The sequence below is a fragment of the Clarias gariepinus genome, chromosome 3 (assembly GCF_024256425.1).
Source record: "Clarias gariepinus isolate MV-2021 ecotype Netherlands chromosome 3, CGAR_prim_01v2, whole genome shotgun sequence".
Taxonomy (NCBI): domain Eukaryota; kingdom Metazoa; phylum Chordata; class Actinopteri; order Siluriformes; family Clariidae; genus Clarias; species Clarias gariepinus.
The window spans coordinates 2,605,793-2,629,994 of NC_071102.1; the positions used below are offsets into that span (position 1 = coordinate 2,605,793).

Here is a 24,202-nt window from a genome sequence, read left to right on the forward strand (position 1 = left end):
ACAGTGAGTGACAGCAGTGGATCACGCTCAATAGACAGAATACACAAAGTCAAAGGACGCAGACAAACCATAAAGCAGGCAGAGGACGCAGATAATGCAGAGGGGTGGGTACAAGAAACAAACAACTGCAATGTTCTTCTTTCATTAGATAAGAACACACTGTGTTTTTGATCCTGGAGACCTAAAGGGGACACAGCTGTAATTTTACTGTCAGCTTGTCTATAGAGCTCATACAATGCATTAGAGTAATATTAGAAATAATATTGTAAATGAGGAGAATTTTATAAGAATCAGGTGTAATTTTTTTATCAAATTAAAATTCAGTTCTGCATTAAGTTCAGATTACATTTTTCAAAACATTGCATGTTTAGAGCAGTACACATTTAGAGCCTATTGAGCTAAACAACTTTTACATTGCATGTCATGGGCTCAACTCAACAGGAATTCAGTCATTTTGTGCCCTTGGCAAAAATGCACCTGAAGGAACTTGGGGTCGGGTCAGCCGTGACGATGCCTTCAACTAATGCTCCAAGCATTTCATTGCATATCCTACTGTGTATGACTGTGTATGTGACAAATAAAATTTTAATTTGCTGAAATGTGGTTAATAACTTTCTGTAGACATCATATTCAGTGACATCATAGTGTGATGCTTTTTTTTCCAGCATCTGGGGGTTTTTGGAGGTCGAAACATAAAATTCACACTTTTCTGAAATTATGTCATAATGGTATTGGAATATCCCCTTTAAATGCATGTGCCAACTGTGCCCTCTGTCTTTCTGGTATGCCCGGATGGCGGTGGTGCAGGGTGCTTGGGCCCACTCATCGTTATTTGCAACTATATTTTTCACCTTTTACACAATATTCACATTTTTTTGAGATCTAATTTGCTGCATAAATCTACTATTTATTAAAATAAAGAAAAATATAGAAATATTCGAATCCCTAAATTTAATATTAATATTTAAACTAAAATGATCAGGTTATTGTTGTGTATCTATAGCATTTGCTTTAGCATTCACAATTTATATAAATAAAAGAAAGCTTTTACATTTCATAAACTGGGTGACTCAAAACCAGTCTCAGAAAAATTTGTCTATCAGTAGAATTAGTCTATCAGTATGTCCGTCCTGCCAGAATTTCTCAAACTTTTGTTAGACCTGCACCAAATGAAATCAAAATGTTTAGTAAAAGTGAAATTATGAGCAGTCATCAGCCAGATCATAAACCGCAAGTTTACACCTTCGTTATACATATCAGGAGACATTTAAAAGTCAGGTTGAAGTCCAGGTTTGTTTTGTGCTTTGTTCAGGATCAGTTTGAAGCAGAGAGAGAGAGAGACAGAGATGGGGGGGTTACGTGAACTTTCACTTTCACCCTGTGTTCAGTCAAAGTTTTAAAAGATTTTATTTTTCTATACCAGCATGTCTGGGAGGGTTTAATTAGTTTTATACTTTACAATTTTTACAATTTGTAGTTAAGTTTTATATTCTGAAATATATGTAGAATGTAATGTCTTATTACAAATGATTGCTGCAGAAAAATCAAGCGACATCAGAGAGCAAAAAGGAAATCAACTATAAGTTCTAATCTCTGTAGGATATTAAATGAAGATTGCAAAACAATGGTTTGCAAAGATTCGTATTACGGTACATAAAGACTGCACTGAAGAAACCAGTATTTAATTATAGGTATGTGATAGGATAATATGATATTGATATGTCTGGCATGCACGCCTATTGTCACGGTTCACCACATGTACACAACATTATTGCACTGCTGTAAATGTTCGCTTTCACTTTCTTAGAGCTCTCTGTTAAATCATCCACTTATAGGAAAACCAAACTGAAAGTAAACTTCCAACAGATTTTATACAGTCTTTAAATTCTTAATATGAGCTGAAAGGACAGATTCTCATCACCTTATCGTACTGTACAGTACATGAGGTCAGATTTCTACATGCCTTATTTACCCTCCTGATAAAAGTGAAATACAAAAATGTCACTACTGTACATGTAAGGAATTAAACACTCCATGTCTTTCAATTATAAGAAACGAATCAGTAGCACGATGGTGTAATTCAGCAGCCATATAGTTACATCCCAATATAGATTTTTTTTATACAACGTCATGTTGCTGTTGTTTTATTCGTCATATAATGCACTCTACACTTAATAAACATTCACATTATACATTATGTGACTGCGAACATACCTAACTATTATCTCTCCTTTTCTGCTCTCCCCTCATCTCTCTTTCTTTCCCTCTCTCTGTCGGGCTACACATGTCATTCCTGAGCTGCCACTCATCCAGACTCCCTCTGACCCATCCTGGTCCTGCTTCTGGTTGGAGTATAATACTCTACGTCCATGAGTCCCCCAGATCTGCTCCTTTATCTAGGGCAAATCAATTTATAAAAATGCTTGGCTAAATAAATAGGTTTTTAGCCTGGACTTAAACACTGAGACTGTGTCTGAGTCCCAAACACTATTTGGAAGACTATTCCATAATTTGGGGGCTTTGTAAGAAAAAGCTCTGCCCCCAGCTGTAGTTATCATAATACGCGGTACTGACAGGCAGCCTGCATCCTTTGATCGAAGTAGGCGTGGCGGTTCGTAAGACACTAGCAGTTCGCTCAGATACTGCGGTGCGAGACCATTTAATGCTTTATATGTCAAAAGTAGTATTTTAAAATCAATGCGAAATTTCACAGGGAGCCAATGCAGTGACGATAAGATAGGTGTGATGTGCTCATATCTTCTGGTTCTACATGAGGAGATAAATTCAAATAAAGCAGTGAATTTGAAATGGAATTTAAAGTCTTAAAAAAATACAGTTGGATTGCGAGTAATGTGGTTTGCATGTGTTCCACAAGACGAGCAAAGATTTTTAATCAAATTTGACTTGAAAAACGAGCAAGTCTTTGGTTTACGAGTACCGAGTATCATGTATCACGCATGCGCTTCTTGTTTCACGTGATCACAACTGAGTGAATGTCTTAGTGCTCGTCTCTTACTGGTATAATCAACATCCATGCAGGCGTGTACTGTTTACTATAACACTGTGACCACGTGTGTGTGTGTAAAAGATTTTATTTTGTGTTTGTATGCCTGTGTGTACAGCACGCGTGTAAAGCAAAAGCAAGTCTTATTAGAGAGGTTAAAGATTAATTTTTTTTCTCTGTATCAGCCTGTCATTATGTGTGTGTGCACGCGCATCATTGGACACCCTGCTTCTTCACACACACATTCATCCTCCTTTTGCCCTCACACACACCCATCCTCCTCTCGCCGTCATACAGACACTCTCTCTCGTTCTTTCTCTCTAATGAAACACTGCTCTGTCACATTTCTTTTCAAAGGTAAAGTGCAGGTTCATTTGTTTTATATTTTTACTTTACAGCAGTGATTCCATTAGTGTGCGCTCACGCGAGTTTTAGCAATGTTCTTAGTTAATTTTTCAGATAAAACAGTCTTTCCGTTAAGGTCTGTGTGTGTGTTTGTGTCAAGTAGTGTTTGTGTGTGTGTGTGTGTGTGTGTGTGTGAAACTTAAATGAGAGAGAGGAGGAGTTACCATGTTAGACGAGAAGAGGGAGGGGGGGGTCTGGTTCCTCCTCTCCTCTTGCTTTAGCTTCACACACACACAAACACACACAAAGAGAGCCTGCGTGTATTTATTTTTGGGGGCGGTGGAACGAATACTTTGAGTTTCCATTATTTCTTATGGGAAAATTCGCTTTGGTCTACGAGTGTTTTGGAATACGAGCCCACTTCCGGAATGAATTATGCTCGTATTCCAAGGTTCCACTGTATATTGACACAATGCACAACCTAATTTTAAATTCCCTCTCAGAGTACAGTAACATATCTAATCATGTATCACAAAAACTTTCTTACACTATAAAGTCAGTTTCAGGGTGTGTGCAAATATGCATAAAAGTGTAGATGTGCAATGTGTAAAAATGGTTTAGTCTTGTGTGGTGTCCAAGTTTTACTGCATGAAAAAAACTCATTAAGATATTTTACTTAAGAATTTATTCCTACTGTGTATTTCCAGAATATTCTTGTGAACACACACAATCATAAAATGATTTTCATTTCATTTTATTAATTTCATTTACACAAAGAGCATTATTTTTTGCACTATAAACAAAAAACAAATAATCATGTAATCTTTACATACTGATACAGTCTTGTAGCTTTTATAAACATTAATTACAGTAACTGGAGGTAATATTAACCGTTAGAACACACAGTTACACTAGTTTTGAGAAAACCTAAGAAGCATTAAGTGATACTCTCCCACCTGGTTTCTACGGTTGTTATTATAGTGATGTGCTAAAGTTGTTTTACCTGGAAAATTATGAGAAGCATTATGTACTAAAAATGCGAGGATTTAATTATACATATTATAAGTGACAGGAAACAGAAACTGCAGTGGATCAGGCTCAAGAGACAGACTACACAAGGTCAAAGGACGAGGACAAACCATAAAGCAGGCACAGGACGCAGATAATGCAGAGGAGCGGGCACACGAAACGGTTAACCCAAGAACAAAAAGGCAGAGAAAGCAAAGAAAATAAAGAGAAAGAAAATATGATTCTCATATTAGAACGAGTAAGTGTTGAAGAGAGCAGTTCTGACATCTAATCTAGTAACATAATAATATAAGAGAAATATATATTTTCTTAATAACTAGGAAAATATTGTTCATTAAGTACAACTATGTGTTTATAAAGTTTTTTTTAATTAAAGACTGAAATTACTGTATAAAATCATGTGAAACTATGATCTTTATGTTTGTTTCTTTATTTCTCTCTTTTGGCTCTCATGTAAAGTTGGTGAAATGTCACTTCTGTCCAAACCCCCTTGTTAAGCCCCTATGTGTTCCATTGGTGTTGGCCCCCTGTGTGGTTACATTGATGTTGGCCCCTGTATGGTTAGATTGGTTTTGGGCCCCAGTGTGGTTACATTGGTGTAGGGCCCTTCTGTAGTTACAGGGCTCACTGTAGTAGGAATGGCACCTTGTGACTGACTCGCCCAAACAATAAGGTAAATAAGTACCGCAAAACAAACAGCAATCAAAACAGACACACACACACATTTCTTTAAACGTCTCTGTGGTCGTGGATGAACTGGTATAAGCTGTTGGAGGAAAAAGAAAAGTACAATGAAACAGAGACACGACTGTAACCCTGTCCCAAAACATTATCCCAGTTACTGAATATTCTTGGAAACGATCATATGTGTTACCGCTCCAATACCTACCGGGGTACTGGGTGCAATAGAGATCAAATGATCAGTGATGGATTTCAGGGCCTCCTCATTGGTTAAGCCGTTTAGCAGTCCAACATCTTCATAACAGAGGAAGTCTGCAGCAAACACATCATCTCTCGTCACACACCTTTGGCTCTGTGGAGCGATGTAGTTCTCATCAAATGTGTGGTGGAACACCACGAGGACAGCGGGGTGATTTGCTGGGAGGGAGAGAGAGAAAGAAAGAGAGAGAAATAGAGGGAGAGAGAGAAAAAGAGAGAGGGAGAATAATGTGTTGATACAATATATCTCTCTACAATATATCAAACTCTATTACAGGTGATAAACGGAGACAGTGACAGGAGTTGATACTAAATAGTAAATAGTCTACTGTACTTCTTCTGGATGTTGCTTTACTGCAAGTATTTAAAAACACCATGGAGTCCAAAATCACAAATGCAAATTACATTAATTACAATAATTTGGGTAAAAAGTAGAATCTTTAAAGTACGGTATGCCCCAAAATATACAGTACTGAAACTCGCACATCTCAGACACGCATGTACATTTGTCGACAGGGCGTGGCTCCAGCTGCACGTGTTCCCGGGAGTGAAAAGGAAGTTTTGTTGTGCAGTTGTTGTTGGAAATGATTTTCTTGACAGCGGAAAAAGTTTCAATATTATTATTTCCGCTCATACAGAAGTGGTTGTGGAAAAGTTTGAAAAAGGTGGCAGAACAATTCCTTCCTGGTTTCATTCCCCCGATCTTCTACCACCTGATACCTGCTTGTGGGGAACGTTAAAGGAGAGTGTGTTCAACTGTGAAGATCCGCCAAGAACTGTTCCTGCATTACGGCAGATAATCGTCTACACTTACAGGAGTCTGCAGCAGTGACCTTTGTTCCGGAAATCAAGGTTGAGAATCTGTGTGAATAATGAGAACACTGTCTACAGTGAGGCGCTGCACACACACACACACACACACACACACATATACACACACACTTGCAACACTTAAATTACACATACCGTGGTAAATCAGCACTCTGATAGTGTGTGTGTGTGTGTGTGTGTGTGTGTGTGTGTGTGTGTGTGTGTTAGCTTCTTTCAGGAGAAATAAACTCACAGATGACACCAAGGTAATATTGTTCGTCTTTTCATTTCAGTACTGTATATTTTGGAGCTTACTGTATTTACATGAATTACAGAATGTCTTAGTATTTGGTTACTCTTTTTTATTTAACGTGCACTCCAGCAGGCAGGGATTCCACAGGTTTCTGAATCAAATCCATCAGATCAATATTACTAACTTGTCTCACACATTAATAGGAATCTGGAAGTATGCAGAATGCAAAATGTGTGATATTTAGGATTTAAAATAAAAATTAAGTTAAATGACTACAACTAAAAAAGAAATGACATTTCTTGTGGCAGTTATCCAAAATTCATGCTCTTTTTATAGAAACAATATTTGCTATTTAAATCAGCACAGAAAGCAATCACAAATCACATGTACGATTGTTTTACTGCCTTCATGACTGCTCACTCTCACACTGCATAATAATATATAACTATAACTATAACTACAGTACGTCACAAACTGAATACTACAGAACTGGATAATATCACAGAATGTCACCTGAATATACAAACATACTGTAGGGTGGCTTTCTATTTTGTCTGCTATATTTATAAAACACTAGTTAATCATTTTGGACATGGTTTTAATTAACTGAAGGAAATCTCCTACTTGGGATTTTTTGAAGAGCAGCTTCGATGTCTGTTCCAGCCCGAGACACAATAGGAACGAAGGAGATGACGACATCGCACTCATCCGCTGAACGCACTTCCTGAAGGGAAAGGCGTTTTTTCAGCCGCTCCACAATGTCCTTTTGGGCATCTGGGAATTTACCGCTTTCGTTGAATAGAAACACACGTGTTTTTGATCCTGGAAAACAAAAAACTGTCAGCTCATACAATGCATTACAGAAATATTAGAAATATCAGAATAAAAATTACATTTCATGCCTTGATTTCAGGTACAAGGTGGTAAATAATTTTATAATAATCTGGTATAATTTATTATTATTAAATTAAACAATTCATTTCAAATTCAGTTCTTCAAGTTCAGATTACATTTTTAAAAACTCCATAGATGTGATTCTCTGGTCATTCAGGTCGTTGCTGAGTCTGGACCTGAGCAACTGAACAACCGCAGATCATAACACTGGATGCGTCACTTCTTTATCCTGACGCGCCATCGCTCTGAAATAGCGTCAGTGTGGACTCATTAGACCACATGACCTTCTACCATCGCTCCAAAGACTTTGTGCTTCCTAGCAAACTGATCCTTTTTTTAATTAGTCTTAAAAACAAGTGGTTTTCTTATGAACACACAGCTGTTTAGTCCCAATCCTGTGACTTCTCTCACATTGTGTGTGTGTGTGTGTGTGTGTGGAAATGCTTCTACGTGCACTAATATACACAGTTCCATATTTCTACTATATTTTGACTTCACCAATTTTTTTTTAATCATGCTCATTCATGACTTTCACGACCGCATACCTTCTGTAATGCTGACAGTTTCTCAGGATACTAACACATCGGACAGTTCTTAATAATAAAAAAAAATCTTCCTTTTCAGTTTGACCTTTATAAACTTTTTTGCGATCACACAGTTGATTTTACCACAAATAGAATTTCTCATCCTAAATCATGAACTGAGGGTTTACAGTAAGTAACACCGCAATGTCCATTGGTCCAGCACGTGAATGTTGCTGAAATGCTGTCTATGAATTTCTTCATTTTTGTAGTTTTGCTTTGTGGTCTGAATGAAGATAAACTGTACTTCAGATGAACTGAAATCATTCATCATCAAACCACATCCAGCCCAGTTTTGTTTGGCTTTACATTAAAAGTTAAAAATTCAAAGATATAAAGAATTATTGCATACAACTTTACATATCTATAAATAATTCTGAACATATGGTTCCTATTAGTTAAAAAATAACGAATTAAGCTTATCTGGAGTGCTGGATGAAAGAAGCAAATGAACAAACGAACAAACGAAAGCGGTAAATTCCGAGATGCCCAAAAAGAGATTGTGGAGCGGCTGAAAAAACGCCTTTCCCTTCAGGAAGTGTGTTCAGCGGACACACCCAAGACATTTATTTTAAAAGGCATTTGTGTGTTTTACCGCTTTCGTTGAATAGAAACACACGTGTTTTTGATCCTGGAAAACAAAAAACTGTCAAATGAACAAACCTTGAAACATCTTGGAGACAGACTGATTACGAGCCTTTCAGTATCGCTGTGGTGTTTGCACTGCTCACTTCCATCTGACCTTCCCTACAGACTGCTAACATACACGATTTCACTTTTGCTTACACTCAGCCCCTCATTTAGCTGAACCTTATCCTCACACACACACACACACACACACACCTGACTGTATGAAGGTCAGGATATCAACTATCACCCCCGCTATTACAACCACCAGCAAAATGCCACATGCTGTTATCAGCTACTGTAATTCCAATAAGAACTGACTGTTTATTTAACACCTTGTCACCTCCCTGATAAAACACACAAATGCCTTTTAAAATAAATGTCTTGGGTGTGTCTCAGACAGCTGGCAACTTCTTTACCATGAAGAACAATTACTCTCATGAGAACTCACTCACTCATCGCTATTACCGCTTAATCCTGTACTCAGGGTCGCGGCGGGGCCTGGAGCCTATTCCAGGCGTCTTAGGGCATGAGGTGGGGTACGCCCTGGACAGGGCGCCAATCCATCGCAGGGCACACACTCACACACTGACACACTCATTCACACACTACAGGCAATTTGAGAACGCCAATTAACTTAACCTACATGTCTTTGGACTGCGGGAGAACATGCAAACTCCATGCAGGAAGGAAAATGAAGAAAGTAACCTTATCTTGGTTGTCTGAACAGATTCAAATGCTTTCTGTCTTCAAATGTGAGCTAAAGTTCATGACCATTCACACAACAGTCACTACTCGTACAATGACTTGTATTTTTTAACCCAGAGCATTGCAGACCCGATGGAACTGAGGGTTAGAATAGAGAACTAGACTTGAATTTGATCAGGAATCTATTTTATTTAAGATATGTTTTATTACACCATCTGTACATTTCATGTAAATCATCTACTTGGGGCTGGGATTGGTCATGAAATGCAATGGTAAACTTGATGCACATGACTTTCACTCCTTCTTCCTCATATACAGTGCATTACAAGAAATTAGTATATTGTTAAAAAAGTTATTTAGGGCCCAAGCACTATGATGTCAGCCCTATGTCGTCATAGTGTGTGAAGAGCCCTATCCTAAGGGGTTTTTTTTCCCAAAATTTTAGGCTTTTTGCGGGTCTTGCCATGGTCAAAAACTGGTTAAAAATTGGCAGACAGTCATCATAGTGTAGTGCTTCTTTTCCAGCATCTGGGGCTTTTTGGAGGTCGAAACATAAAATTTCCCCTTTTCTAAAATTATGTCATAATGGTATTGGGATATCCCCTTTAAATGCATGTGCCCACTGTGCCCTCTGTCCTTCTGGTATGCCCAGATGGCAATAGCGCACGCAGGGTGCTTGTGCCCGCTCATTGTTGCTTGCAACTATATTTTTCTTTTGGATTCTAATTTAAATTATATATTTCAGATTTGTTGCATGTAAAGTGAAATCTTTTAAGCCTTTTGTTTCAAGTATTGAAGCTTACAACTTTTTCACAACACTTTTTACACAATATTCTAATTTTTTGAGATGGACTGTACTAATGTGCTGCATAAAGCTACTCAGGTAAAAAAAAGAAATTATAGGAATAATCTAATCCTTAAATTATATATTAATATTAAAAGCTTTTTAACATTTCATAAACTGGGTGACTCAAAACGAGTCTCAGAAAAAAATCAGTATGTCCATTCAGTATGTCCATTCTGCCAAAATTTGTCAAACCTGTTTTAAGTTATAAGCAGTTATCAGGCAGATTGTGAACTGCAAGTTTTCACAGTGTACTGTTCATGCGTCAAACTGTGGATGCATCTTAAATCGACCGCTGAAAGAATTTAATGAAACTTTTGCAGTACTTAGATACTAAAGTTTAATCTGCACCGTAAGTGAAATGAAAATGTTAAAGCAATGTTATGAACAGTTATTTGCTGGATTTAATAATGTACTTTTAAATTAGTCTAATAATGCACTACTTGCTCAATGTAAACAAACACCTGCACCAACAGATATTAATTAGAAAAGCCAAACTTAATATTTTTAGTAATGTAAGTGAATTTTAACGTGCTGGAGTTGTTTTAAAACAAAACTTCATCTTCTCATCTGTGATTCACTCTCCGAACAGGGAGTGTATTTGGCTGACGATAAAAGGACAACTAAGTGTAAAAAAGCCGTAACATCAACTTTTTTTTCCTTTTTTCGAGAAGATGACATGACAGAGGATTTAAAAGTTTGCCTTAAACTGGGCCATTTTGTTCAATTTTCTAATATTTAGCCACCAATCCAGTAAAGACTACTAATGTTCATATAATGTCTCGCCAAACACAATTTTGTGAACTTACAAATAAAACAATTAAGTGGTTAATATTTGCTGCAGAGAGTGGGCTTCAACCTGAAATCATAACATTCCTGGTTACATTAAAGCAGATTATTTTTGGCTTTACACCTTTAACTATTTCGACAAACTCTTTTCCCGTTAATGATAATAATAATAATAATACACACAACAGAGAATATGATTTACATAACATATGCATGCAGGATATTAGTGTGTGTAACATGTGATTTATATTTAAACAGAGATTAGGTTACAGCTGTGAGGGGGTGATTATTAATAAACAGATCCCTGTGTGTCGCAGTAAGCACTGCGCTGTATTTAGCTTTGATCTTTTATAATGAATAGAAAAAAACAAACAAACAGATTGACAAACCTTGCAGCATCTTGACCAAAGCAACCTGTACAGTCCAGATTTGTTATTTGTCCTGTAGTTTGTCCACTTTCGATATTACACTTTTCCGAATCACGTGACGCAGCAGGACCGTTTACTCTCTTCATTCTCACTTAATTCCGCTACATTTGAATTTCACATCAAAATGTAGTGCTGGGCGCGTGATCACAATATGATCCTAACGCTTTATAATGTATCATTCAAACATCAAAGGTTGTTGTAACCGCTATTTCTCTTCTGTTTTCCAAGAATCGGCTCCCAATGCTCTCCTAAAAAGATCCGAATCAAAGAGCCGACTCACTCACAAACGACTCATCAACTCCTTCTGCACAGTATTCTATTCAACACAAGTTTTCAGTGTCTAAAAGGGAATCGACTCTTTCGGGGAATATGGCGTTGCTGTGCACTAATAGTACGGAGCCCCTCTGATGACATTCGGGAAAAATATTCAGCGGCCACGATTTACTGAGGCGTGGGAACGGGATTTAGTGACCACGACTTAATAACATGTGGGAACGAAAAACTGTAGTATAACAGTATAAGATCTAACTGTACTTACCTGGGGCACTCTACTGTTCTCTGTACTTTGTCTGTTCCACTGAGATAATAAAGGTAATTATTAATTTATACTAATGGTTATGGGCACCCACCAAGGACGGAGAGAACATGCACAAAGACCCAGGGTGGGAATATTTATTTATTATCATTATTATTACCGGGGATGGCATCATAAAAGGACCCAAAAGTTAACATTTTAATTAAATCAAAAAATCTTTAGTATTATATAGCCTAGTAAGCTGTGTGTGCCGGGGGGCACATAATAAGTCAATTATTATTATTATTATTATTATTATTATCAATAAATTATTTATAAGTTATACATGTTTCAGTAGTATGGTTTATAATGGTATCAGTTTTTGTCTCAATAAATATTCAGTGTTTAATGTCCGTAGTGTGACATTTCCACAGCAGCAGCGACAGGTACCCGAGGTGCTCCCGACTTCTCAGGGGGTTCCGAATAGTGGAGTTCTGTCGAGGACACTTCCCTCCACCGACATTTCCTCCAAACGGAACAGGGAGTAGGGAGCACCCTGTGAAGTGCACTACGGAATGGAACGCAGGCGCAGCAGGACTCTGTGGAGTTCTGAACAGGCAGATCCACAGGCTGCTACCCCGCGGAGTTCTGAACGGGCAGAGGCGTGGTCACACAGACACGCGGTTGCCAGGCAACGGATCCGCAAGGCCAATCAGAGCGGACGAGGTGCACCTGGCGGGATGTTTATTTAAGGGCCCTGATACCCGCGCGCGCCTCGTGCGATCATGTAGGTAGTGATGGCGAGAGGAAGCTTCATGAATCTCTGAAGGCTTCCAGTTAATTAGTTCACAAAAGGGTTCATTTCTTGAGGCTTAGTTTGTACACAAACCCCCCTACTGGTCAAAGAATGTAAGATGAGCAGATGTGTTCATCATCATTTTACCACTACTGTATGTGATCCTCTCAAAGCTGTCTTGCCCTACTGTAGGTTAGGAATTATACATGATTTTCATTAAACTATGTGTTTTTCTATTGTGAGCACAAAATTTTAGCCCATTTAAACCATCTGTTGTCTCCTCCTACTAACATGCTTGTGCTTGTTTGTAAACAAACATAGTGCTTATAAGATGTTTGTGCCTGTTACATTTTGATCCATGTTCCCTGTTAGTAGGACACATACCAAAGTGACCCACCTCCATTACATTGATATTTCATCATTTCTGACATATGAGAGAGAGGGACAGTGATGTTTTCCAACTGGGGCAATGTTACTTAGAAGATGAAATAATAATAAAAATACATTATAGGTGCTTAGTTGATGTGAGTCTGGCAGGATGTGATTAACTCTTTTCAAACTGAGGCAGTGTTACTGAACAGAGGAATGAAGAGAAGGGCAGTGCATGTGCTTGTGCAACTGGTGGCGACACTTTATTCATTTTTATTAGAAAACAATACTACTCACAAAATGTGCAGAGATTTAATGGGATTTCTATGTATATATAAAATAAATTGAAAATTTTTTTTACACGAATGTCACCAGAAAAGCTCTGTACGTCTATATTACTACCAACTGTATTTTTGTATTCTAAGCCAGTAGCAGATATGCAAATAACAATGTGACTTACTACAAAAGAAAAATCCAGTAATATTTTCTCATTCGTATTTTGAGAATTACCTGTTTACGCAGAGATGCTGACAATATTATATACATTTTATTAAATATTTTGATTACATGAATACAGTTCCAAAGTGCACAATTCATTTGAGCATTTGTGTATAAAATATTGCTGATTAAAGACAAAAACATAAATCATAAGGCCATTATATACAGCTACAATCTTATATACACTACATGGACAAAAGTATTTGGCCGTATCTGGAATGACCTTGTATTTAAATACACATATACTTCAATATGGAGTCGGCCCCGCCCTTGCAGCTATAACGGCTTCTGCCATGAAAGTGGAAATGAAAAACAGATAGGATAATGGAAGGACAGTATGGCTAGTGGCTGAGATTTTTGCAGTTTGCCACACAACAAAGAGAGAGAAGCTAGACTGACTGACTGACTCGTCCCTGAACAACGTAAAAAGAGCCTTGCAGAATACGTAAAGGTGGCACTGTGGCTCAGTGGTTAGCACTGTCGCCTTGCACCTCTAGGTCCTGGGTTCGAGTCCTGCGTCAGGTCTGTGTTTATAGAGTTTGCATGTTCTTTCTGTGCATAGTGGGTTTTCTCTGGGTTTTCTGGTTTCCTCCCACAGTCCAAAGACATGCAGATTAGCTTAGTGTGTGGATGTGCGTGAGAATGTTGACCAGAGGACCTACCATGGTCATACAAATGGGAATAAATACAATGGTCACCACTGGACTCCACGGTCCATAGTTGGACTACAGAGGGTCCTAGATGGATGGAGAATACCTAAAACTGCTAGTCTAAGGTCACCAAAGAGGTAAGCAAGAGGAAGGTATAAAAATAACCAAAAATAATTATTATAAAGAATTTGCAAAATGATGGTGAGTAACTGAAGGAAATATAAAAAGTGTTGCAGTTGTCCCCACTCTCCCTTACATTACGTTTAACCATGTCTATAAAGCTAAGAACAACAATGAACAAGAAGTGTGTACAAGAAAGTTGTCTGTTAATATATAAAATTATTTCATTATTGCACATTACATTTCAGACTAGTCCCATAGGAGACAGTTTTAAATTTATTTACCCGCAAATGTACAGAAATCAATTAGATGTATTGTTTGCAGTAATGTTGGTAGTGTAAGGCGGCTTTGTAGATGCAATGTGATTTTCCCATGTCCTTACGTAAATGGAAGCAGCAACAGCTATCGCTATTGTTATAAGAAAAATAAAAAAGATTAAGATGATGAATGACAGGTAACCCCATGATTTCTGTGGTCTGGGTGTTTCAAAAGGCTGGAAAGAAAAGACAATGAGACACACAAGAGTTAAACATGAATACTGACTTGTGCTCTGGTTGAAAAAAAGAATGACAAGGTGATGGGTAATGGATCATTGGTAAATAAATGCTGTTGTTCCTGTCTACCTCGAAACTGGGTGAACCTCCAATAGAGATCAGATGGTCAGTGACGGTTTTCAGGGCCTGGTCATTGCGAAGGCATCTGAGCAGTCCCTTGTCTTCGTAACAGAGCACGTCCACAGCAAGCACGTCATCCCTGTTTACATTCCAACGGCTCTCTGGAGCAACGTAATTCTCGTCAAATGTGAAGTGGAGCGCGACGAGAACTACTGGCTTACCCGCTGGGAGAATGGGAGATAAACAGGGTTACATTGTGTTAATAACAGAAGATTATTGATGCATCTAAAAACCACCTCTAATAGAGCATTTATGTGTTTATAAAAAAGAAAAATGTTGGTTCATTGTTTAAAGGTGATTATTATCTTTTTTTTCTACAAATTAGTTTACAAGTTTAGTTTTGTAGTTTCTACATTGATAATACAGATATTTTACTTAAAAGAAAATTGCTTTCCGTGATCTTTTAATTGTTGCTGAAAATTCAGACAAGTCAGTCTGCCTAAAGATGCACAAACCTCACAAACAAAGCATGATTTTAATAAAAAAGAAAATATATATTGCAGATAAGCTACTATGTGCTCCTGCACCAAATGCAGAATAATTTTTTTTCATAACTTAATCCTGTTGTGGATGGGTGGAGGGGTCACCGAAGGCACCTGCTGTTTAAATGGTGAGGCTACAGTATAATATGTATAGTATGTACACATTTTCATATACATACACCTTCTGGGAAGAAATATTACCCCAGGCAGGGGAGGAACCATATTTTGTAACTTCTTGATTTTCTTGAACTAAGATTTTTTTAATCATCAAAGTAAAAAAAAAAAAAAGGCTTAGAAACATTTTTGGAATGTTCCATTTCCAAGTATTTCAATGAGTGTCCTATAAAGGGTTAAATTCATGCTAGAATTTACTTTAGTTGAAATACATGCAAAAGGGAAACAGGGTTTGCTTTGGTTTATAAAATTTTGTAACTGTAGCCGTTTAAGCTCAGATATTTTAGCCATTTTTTGTCTTGCTGGTTTTTTTTTTTTTGTAATAAACAAATACAGGGCTCAGGATTGCGCAGTATAGAGTGATATCCTTTTTTCAGCACAACCTAGGCAATATGATGTACTGACTTTTACTGTATTTCACTTTAACCAACTATACAAACATGACTGAGCAGAAACATTTAGAAATGGGGTCACAGAGGCAAAGAAATAGCACAGATACAAACTGTATAAACAAATACAGTAATTATACAGTCATATTTAAATAAAAAGATCACTCCTTACTTGGGATCTTCTGAAGAGCAGCCTGGATGTCCGTTCCCGCTCGAGACACAAGAGGCACAAAAGCAATGATGAAATCACAGTGATCTACTGCACTAGCTTCGGTGAGCTGTAGACGTCGCCTTAGACGCTTTAGAAACTCCTGATGGAAATTCAAAGTTTGCCCGCATAATATCTGGTGGAACGCTAGTGGTTTTGATTCTGAAAACAAGCAGCACACAGTTGCAATTCAATTCTCAGTTCAGTTTAAAAGTGTAAGCCTCCAAGTAAACTCTACAGTAAAGCGTTTTAATATTAACTGCTGAATTTTACAACACTAACACAAAGTATTTTAACAAATTGCTTTTATTAAAGTGTATTTTTCATGTTTTAATCATTGAAGTACACATGGAACACACTATACTGTCAATTATGTACAGAATTGAGAATGTTTGTTCTAAAAGATCAAAGTTAATTACAAAGTGTTTGTGTAGCATTTACTGAATGATAGCTATGGTTTGAAAACTTAACCTAAAGTTACTCTGGTACATAAATCACATCACATTTTATTAAATCAGTTATAATATAAACACGTCTAATATCATCACCTGTCCCCACTACACATATTCTGTATAAACTCTCTTAATATATACACAATTTATCTTTATGTACATTGCCCAAAAATACTGCGCTGCTACTTTTTTTTATTTTATGTCCATATATTCAATATACACAGATATATAGTTATATCTACACACACACACACACACATATCCTGCCAACTTTTATGGACATTACCTGCAATATTTTTGCATACATCCCCCTTTCCACATAATATCTTAACCTATTCTGTTGTTCCTGCATATACTCACTGCCTAGCCATGTTGCACAATATTTACTGTATTGTTACTTATATATTTATTTATGATAGCAATTTTAATCCACCTGACTTTAGTATTTTTGCTCAAAAGTGAAAGCTGTTACACAAAGCATTTGCAATCACAGACAGCGATCTCTGGTTTAAAGAGGTGGAAAGTAATGAAGTCCAACTACTCTGTTACTATATTGAAGTAATGTTTTTTTGTGTATCTGTATCTCAAGCATTTTGCTTTTACTTTTACTTACTAATACAAATGGGTTTGATTGCCTAAGTAAGATTAGAAGCGATCTAGCGAACAAGCTAGCATACTGTGTGAATGCTTACACATTTGGTTTGTGTTTCACACCAATAACAATGTAATTTTTTTTATAACAAGCCCATAATTATAATGTTTTGGTGTGTCCTTTAATATTATTGTATTCTGTGTGTGTGCAGTACGCCCATTTATAATTGCTTGGGCAATTACTACTTGTAATTACACTTGGGCATTACACAGAGTAGCAACGGTATCAACTATCGAGCTGAGCTACTGAAGTAACAAAAGAAGCTTAAAATGCTACCTACCATTTGTTCAACCAATGTCAAATCTTGTCTCTGTTAATATATGTAAGACTTGCATGTTTATGGTATCAACAGCATGAGATTCAATCGTGCTTAAAATGCCTTAAAGTATGGTTAAGTATCAATAAATCAGATAGATATTCAGAAAAATCTGTTTCTTTGCGAAGGAATTATCAAAATATAGTGCTACTTCTAGTATAGCACAGCAGGCTTTTTTCTGAGGGCTATTAACATTCACAACACACACCCTTATCCAGAGTGACTTACACTTATCTACTTATAAACCTGGGCAGTTGAAGGTTAAGGGTCTTGCTCAAGGGCCCAAGTGTGGTTGTGGGGTTTGAACCTGACAACTTTCCTAACCGTAGTTTAGATAGATATCAACTATTGAGGAGCTTTTGTCCGTTGCTTTTTATGTTTACGGATCTTTTCTATGATGCAGACTGCTTGTGGTTTAGCAGCACTAAATGAAAAGCAAAGCAGCTCAGTAAACCGAGTAAGAACCGAGTCTGAAACTGATTTTTTTTTTTTTATCAGGTTCCACATTGCTTCCTGCCAGTGTGCTATCCCACTCCCTTGCTTCCACAACCCATTTTATATATAATTTTTTGGGCCCGTACACCCCTGAGTTTTTTTTTTTTCTTTTGCATTCTTGGAATATATATATTTTTTGCATGCCTTGAATATTCATGTGATTTTGTTTAAAAGTCATGATGTCTAAGAATATCAAGGGTGCAGCGTTTTAAAGAATTAGGAAGTTCAGAAGGTTCCTGAGACACAATAGCAAATACGTCACCACTGAATTCCTGTTTCAAAAAAATTTTTATTGTTTCTGAGAGAATAACTATAATAACCACCAGGAATAATGTTACGACAACACAGCTGAAGGTACGTGTATGAACAAAGCTATTCATTGCTCATAGCCTTGTTAGATATTTATTTACATATACTGTATACATTACTAATACGACTATCGTGAGTTGCACTATATTAAGATTTCCACCAATATACAGCCGTGACCAAAAGTTTTAAGAATAACGTAAATTAAACATTAATTAATGTTTAAAAAAAAGTCTGCTGCTTTTGTGCCTCAATGTATAATGACCTTTATTGACAATTGCATTAGGTTTATGTAAAGAGTCGATATTTGCAGCACTGATCCTTCTTTTTCAAGACCTTTTGCAATTCTCTCTGGCATGCTGTTAATCAACTCCTGGGCCAAACCCTGACTGATGGCGCAGCCCATTCTTGCATAATTGATGCTTGGAGTTTGTCAGAATTTGTGGGTTTTTGTTTCTCCACCCACCTCTTGAGGATCAACCACAAGTTCTCAATGGGATGAAGGTCTGGGGAGTTTCCTGGCCATAGACCCAAATTTTTTTTGTTTTGTTCCCCAAGCCACTTAAATATGACTTCTACCTTATGGGGTGAGGTGCTCCATCATGCTGGAAAGGGCATTGTTTATCACCAAACTGTTCTTGGTTGTTTGGGAGAAGTTGCTTTCGGAGGATGTTTTTGTACCGTCATTTATTCATAGTTGTGTTCTTAGTCAAAATTGTGAGTTTGCCCAGTCCCTTGGCTGAGAAGCGACACCACACATGATGCAAGCAACTTCCTTCTGGGATTAATAAAGTTCTTTGAATCTTGAATCTTACATATACTGTTAGAACGACACAGGACTCATGGTAGCGCTCATCACTTCAATACACCAAAGGAACATCTTTCAAGAAGATCTAAAAGCGCTAAAACAACAGACTTTGTAAGCCTTTGTGTCATTCTCAATACCTTTGGTCACAGCTGTATATCCTGTACGTTTTTATTTGAAAATCATGGCTATCCTAAATGCATTTTTCAAGAAATGGTATCCAAACAATGCACGCACAGAGAGAGAGAGAACTTGTAGGAGGAACTTGTTCCAGCAACCAGAACACCTAGGACTAGACTTTGGATTTGTTTGCACAACATCCACACCCTCAGAATTCCTTTTAAAACTTCTGTATAGTACAGTATTTATGCATAGTTATTGTGTATGTTAGCTGTTTCATGAAACCTACCACAGGCTTATGTTGCACAGCACTGTACTGCACATACAGCTGCACACATTTGCATTTACTCCACTTATAGTCAATTTCTATATTTTTCACCTTTTCACGTATAAATTCAGATTGTTATACATCTATGTCATAGACAGTCAGAAAACGTAACTACGTTGAGTTCAGTAGAGTCGATAGCGTGCACACCTCACACAACCTGTGTAACCTGAAGAAGCATGTTTTACCTGTTGTCAGTTTTGTTTGTGAAAAGAATTTGCATTTAGACATCCACCTTAAAGTCTTAATCACCTACTTTATGTGATCATAATCAGTTATACAGTATGTGATAATATTACACTCTGTCTAAAATAGGAGTCTAACGTCGAAAAAAAATTAAAATCTGTCTAGTTAATTAAATAGATCAGGTGACTCTATTACTTTGTTTAATAAAAATGTAAAAACTTAATTTCCTGATCATATTCCACAAGAGTAACTGATACATGACTGCATGGAAATATATTAGAAAATATGTTAGGAAGTTTTTTGTTTATTTGTTTGTTTGTTTGTTTTTTGTCTTTATTTATTTATTCATTTATTTCTAATGGTTTAGACTACTGTAATAATAGTGCACAATAATATTTAAGAGTTAATTCCTTTTTAGCCTAAACCACCTCATGTGAATCTTGTGTAGATAAGGTCATTAATATAATAAATATAATTATATATTAACTGTTAACCCTTGATATGTTCCATGTTAAGAAAACATCCTGAAATGCTTTTTTGCAACAAAGATCTAAAAGTTGTTGTTTATTATAACATTTAAAAAAATATATTCACAAACCTTGATCCATTTTGAAGGGAGATGAGTCTCGAGCAACTCAGTGCTCAACAGCTTTCCTGTGTTTCTGACTGAGGAGCGTCAAGCAGTCAAGTTTCCTTTTTATTTCCACATCAGCAAAAGCAACAAGTTGATGGTGTCAGAGCCAAGCGGAGCAAACGCAACAACAGTAGTGCACTTCCTTTAGATGAACACAGTTTAATGTTGTGCTAAAGAGCTGTATTTGTGTTTGATCTTTGCATAGGAACGCAATCACACCTCTCATTGTTCAGGACGTCTACATAAACATGATTTACCTGTTCTCGGTTTTGTGGAGAAAAAAATGTTTAGGCTTCAAACTAATGGTATGTTCATTATAATCCCCAGCTGGACATATTTCACTAAGGTCATTTATGTTGTCATAAAAATAAATAATGATAATAATAATCATTTCATGCAAATTCATCCATGGAAAGTAATTTTTTTATTTTTCTCATAATAATGTAAATAAAAAGGACATTTTTTATTGTACAACATGAAACTTTTGCTAGCATGATATGTCATAAAATGTTAACACAGATATGCATACAGCCAATCAAAAGTATACATAAATATAAGTTATGTATCTCATTAATCATATTCACAAATAACACTTTACAGTAAGTGCATAAAAAAAAATTATATGAGAAAAAACATATACCCACACAATTATTTAGGTTAATTATTATTAGGTTAATTAGGTTTCATTAATTTTTATTGTTTGATTAATTCTCCGTCACTTTTAACCGTGTCTTTTAACAAAATGTATATTCAACCCATACAGCATACCCACTGAAATATTTCACCATTGTTTTTTTGTTGTTGTTTTTATGTCATTTTATGTTAACTCCCTACTTTTTAAGTGATAATTTATATATACAATCAAAAGTCTGCACAGACTGTCTAATTTCATGTTTTTTGCAGATTTGTTTTGCAATGTAAAACAATGCTAAAGATTTTTCAAAAATTATTTTCATCAAATTTGTTTTGTCTTGACATACTGATAATAGCTCTTGTAAGTTGCCAAATATGTTTATTGAGGGCTTATGTGCACTAAATAATTCAAAGATGGAAAGCTAAACATTTAGTTTGTTTAAATTATGATGATGATGATGAAATTATGATGAGAAGAATTTCTTTTTATAATGAGGCCTGATAAGTAACCTGTTCAAATTTCTTATTTTATTTCAAATTCTTTTATTTGGGCTGTTTATGGTACTTAAAGTTACTGTATATCACACTGGCTAGTTAGCTAATAGTTGCATACAGAATATTTGATGCTAAGTTACTAATGAACTCTTTAGCTTTTCCATTTAGTTTTACTTTTTTGTTGTTGTTGTTGTTGTTGTTTATTGTAATGTGACCTTAATTATACTCTTCATTGGTATGTTATTTTATATGGTTTAAGGTCAGAGCAGGTTGCTGCATAGTTACAGTTTACCAAGATAATAATGCAATACAAAAAGGGAAGTAATTGCAGCAAGAAAAATTACCAAGACGATTGCAATGACAGACCAGAACCACCAGGGACATGGTCTGGACCTGTTTGTTGAATCATGCTGTTGACAAAAAAAGTGAATTAGTTTAATCTACTTTGAAACTGATCTTATTGTATCATAGTTAAAAAAGTGAACTAAACAATGGCTAATATTAGAAGTGGTTTTCTTTGTGAGCTGTTTAACACCTACCGGGAGATCAGTTGAAGTGGTCTTAGACATCAGATACTCAGTGATCAATTTCAGAGCCTCGTCATTGCGCACGTTTCTGAGCACTCCTATATCTTCAAAAAAAAGGAGGTCGACAGCAAGAACACCTTCTCTGTTTACAGAATATTTGCTATTAGGTGCAAAGTAGTCTGTGTCAAACGTATGGTGGAGAACCACGAGAACCACAGGACGACCCGCTGGAAGAAAGAGACAAAAGAGAGAGAACAAATGAGCGGGGTGACCCTCAGCAGCTTTGGTACATCAAGAGAGTGTTTGTTTTTTCTTCCTCCTGAGTCAGGATGTGTTCAGGATTATACACCATTTGAATAATGTCACTAATATATTAAAAAGTAATATTGAACCGCAATCTTTACTCTGAATCCTTTTAAGAGCAGCCTCGATGTCCGTTCCAGCCCGAGACACAATAGGGACAAAAGCAATGATAACGTCACACTCCTCCTCTGAAGACACTTCATGAAGAGGAAGACGGCTTTTCAGCCGATTTATGATGTCAGTCTCGACACCCAGAATGTTACCGAATACCCTAATGAAGATCCGCAGTACATTTGATCCTGGAAACAAAACAACACATTAAACGTTTAAGATCAGTGGAACTTATACATTTAAGCGTCCTGTAAAGCCTGCATTATAAGCGGCCTACTGGTTTGTCCTTTATACTGATAGTGTGATCCCAATCACATGGCATCTTTCACAGCCTTTATAAAATATATAAATATTTTTGCCTCAGCCCTCATCCTCCTTCTACATCTGAATGAACAGATTTTTTTAAGATATCATACTGGTTAGTTTCCTCAACCAGTCATAACTCTAGCTCACTATTCTAACTTTTTCTAGCTAATAATTTTTTAGCATTGCATTGGCTAAGCTCGCATTGCTGTGAGTGACTTTGGTCATCATCATTATCATTTAATCAAAAGATAAAGATGCATGGTTATATAATTGGACTGTACGACACATCTATTGTATTAAATTTTAAATGTGGAGAACACCTCTGTGAAGTCGTTTCTGCCCCCAGAGCCCAGAATCCATTTCTCATGAACTTTGTGGTTGATGCAAACATGTACAGCATTGAACTAATTGCCCTATATCATATTTAAATAAGTTCATAATTTACTCTTTTTTTTATCATTAATATTAAAGGATGATTGTAACTGTGTAAGCATTAAGACATTTATCTCATCAGTATTTGGATATTGGAAATCAGTATGAACTTTATCAAATATGCTGTTCATCAAGTGCGTACTGTATAATCACCTAGTATACAAACAGTGAGGTCAGGTTTTTCTTTTATTGATTAACTCATTAATTTGTTAGAGCAGTATTCCTAAAAATGGCAACCAATTGAAGGGCCAGAAAACATTGCCAGACTGATTTCAAGTTGACAATACAGTTATGTATTAATAGTAACTAAAATAATCATTCTTTACAACAGTGCTGTGCAGAAAAGTTTCCCACAACATGTTGACCCATGGAGCACATGGCCTAACAGGAGATTACACTCGTACTATCCAAGAACAAGAATACGGGGCTATAGTGGACACAGACTCACATGATTTGGACAACTAAAGATTTGGGGAAAAGATGAAGAAGTGTTAGTTGAGCTTGCTTTCTCCTCTGACCCAGCTCTTTAACAATAAAAAAAAAAAAACACTGGATGATTTTTTTGTTATACACAAAACTCTATGTCATTATAGTCATCAGTGAAAACTCCAGTCTTGGAAATGCTCGAACTCGCCTGCAATGATATTACAGTCAAAGTAAAAAAAAAAGTCGAATTTCTCTCATTTTGATGTGAAAATTTAAATTTTGAAATGGGTGTAAGAAGTATGTGCCCCCTTCTTGCGTTTTAGTTTTTTTATAACTGTCACACTTAAATAATTTAGATCAAACTATTTCAATATTACACAAAGATCACCCAAGTAAATACAAAATTCAGGTTTTATATAATGATTTCATTTATTAAATGAAAAAAAGCTGTCCAATCCGACCTGGCCTTTTGGTAATTTTCCCCTAAACCTAGTAACTGGTTGTGCCACCCTTGGCAGGAGTTTGCAATAACTTGGAGAAATGACCCGTTCTC

The 24,202-nt window shown here is 36.5% G+C and overlaps 2 protein-coding genes across 3 annotated transcripts; both read right to left on the bottom strand.

Annotated features, from left to right (window-relative positions):
• Nucleotides 1–4,117: 4,117 nt before the first annotated feature.
• LOC128518582 (uncharacterized) lies at nt 4,118–11,519 on the bottom strand. 2 transcript variants are annotated; one of them, XM_053491738.1, is made up of 4 exons: nt 8,519–8,608; nt 7,005–7,202; nt 5,268–5,476; nt 4,118–5,144 (listed from the first exon to the last, which is right to left on the bottom strand). In XM_053491738.1, exons 1-4 carry the CDS (start codon nt 8,526–8,528, stop codon nt 4,914–4,916), a joined length of 648 nt encoding a protein of 215 aa, XP_053347713.1. In that variant the 5' UTR covers nt 8,529–8,608; the 3' UTR covers nt 4,118–4,913. The 2 variants fall into 2 exon arrangements, with proteins under 2 accessions (XP_053347713.1, XP_053347712.1); XM_053491737.1 differs by lacking the exon at nt 8,519–8,608 and adding an exon at nt 11,213–11,519 and having other exon boundaries at nt 4,119–5,144.
• A 1,777-nt stretch (nt 11,520–13,296) lies between these two features.
• Nucleotides 13,297–20,471, bottom strand: LOC128519280 (uncharacterized). Its single transcript, XM_053492954.1, has 4 exons — nt 20,381–20,471; nt 16,090–16,287; nt 14,822–15,036; nt 13,297–14,691 (listed from the first exon to the last, which is right to left on the bottom strand). Exons 1-4 carry the CDS (start codon nt 20,388–20,390, stop codon nt 14,500–14,502), a joined length of 615 nt encoding a protein of 204 aa, XP_053348929.1. The 5' UTR covers nt 20,391–20,471; the 3' UTR covers nt 13,297–14,499.
• Between the last annotated feature and the right edge of the window lie 3,731 nt (nt 20,472–24,202).

Excerpts from the sequence above, each read along its gene's own strand:
- LOC128518582 (XM_053491738.1), bottom strand. Across the intron at positions 5,477-7,004 it reads TGCTCTTCAAAAAATCCCAA|CAAATCACCCCGCTGTCCTC; the intron begins GTAGGAGATTTC and ends TCTCCCTCCCAG. Across the intron at positions 5,145-5,267 it reads CTATTGCACCCAGTACCCCG|CTTATACCAGTTCATCCACG; the intron begins GTAGGTATTGGA and ends TTCCTCCAACAG.
- LOC128519280 (XM_053492954.1), bottom strand. Across the intron at positions 15,037-16,089 it reads TGCTCTTCAGAAGATCCCAA|CGGGTAAGCCAGTAGTTCTC; the intron begins GTAAGGAGTGAT and ends CCATTCTCCCAG. Across the intron at positions 14,692-14,821 it reads GAGGTTCACCCAGTTTCGAG|CCTTTTGAAACACCCAGACC; the intron begins GTAGACAGGAAC and ends TTTTCTTTCCAG.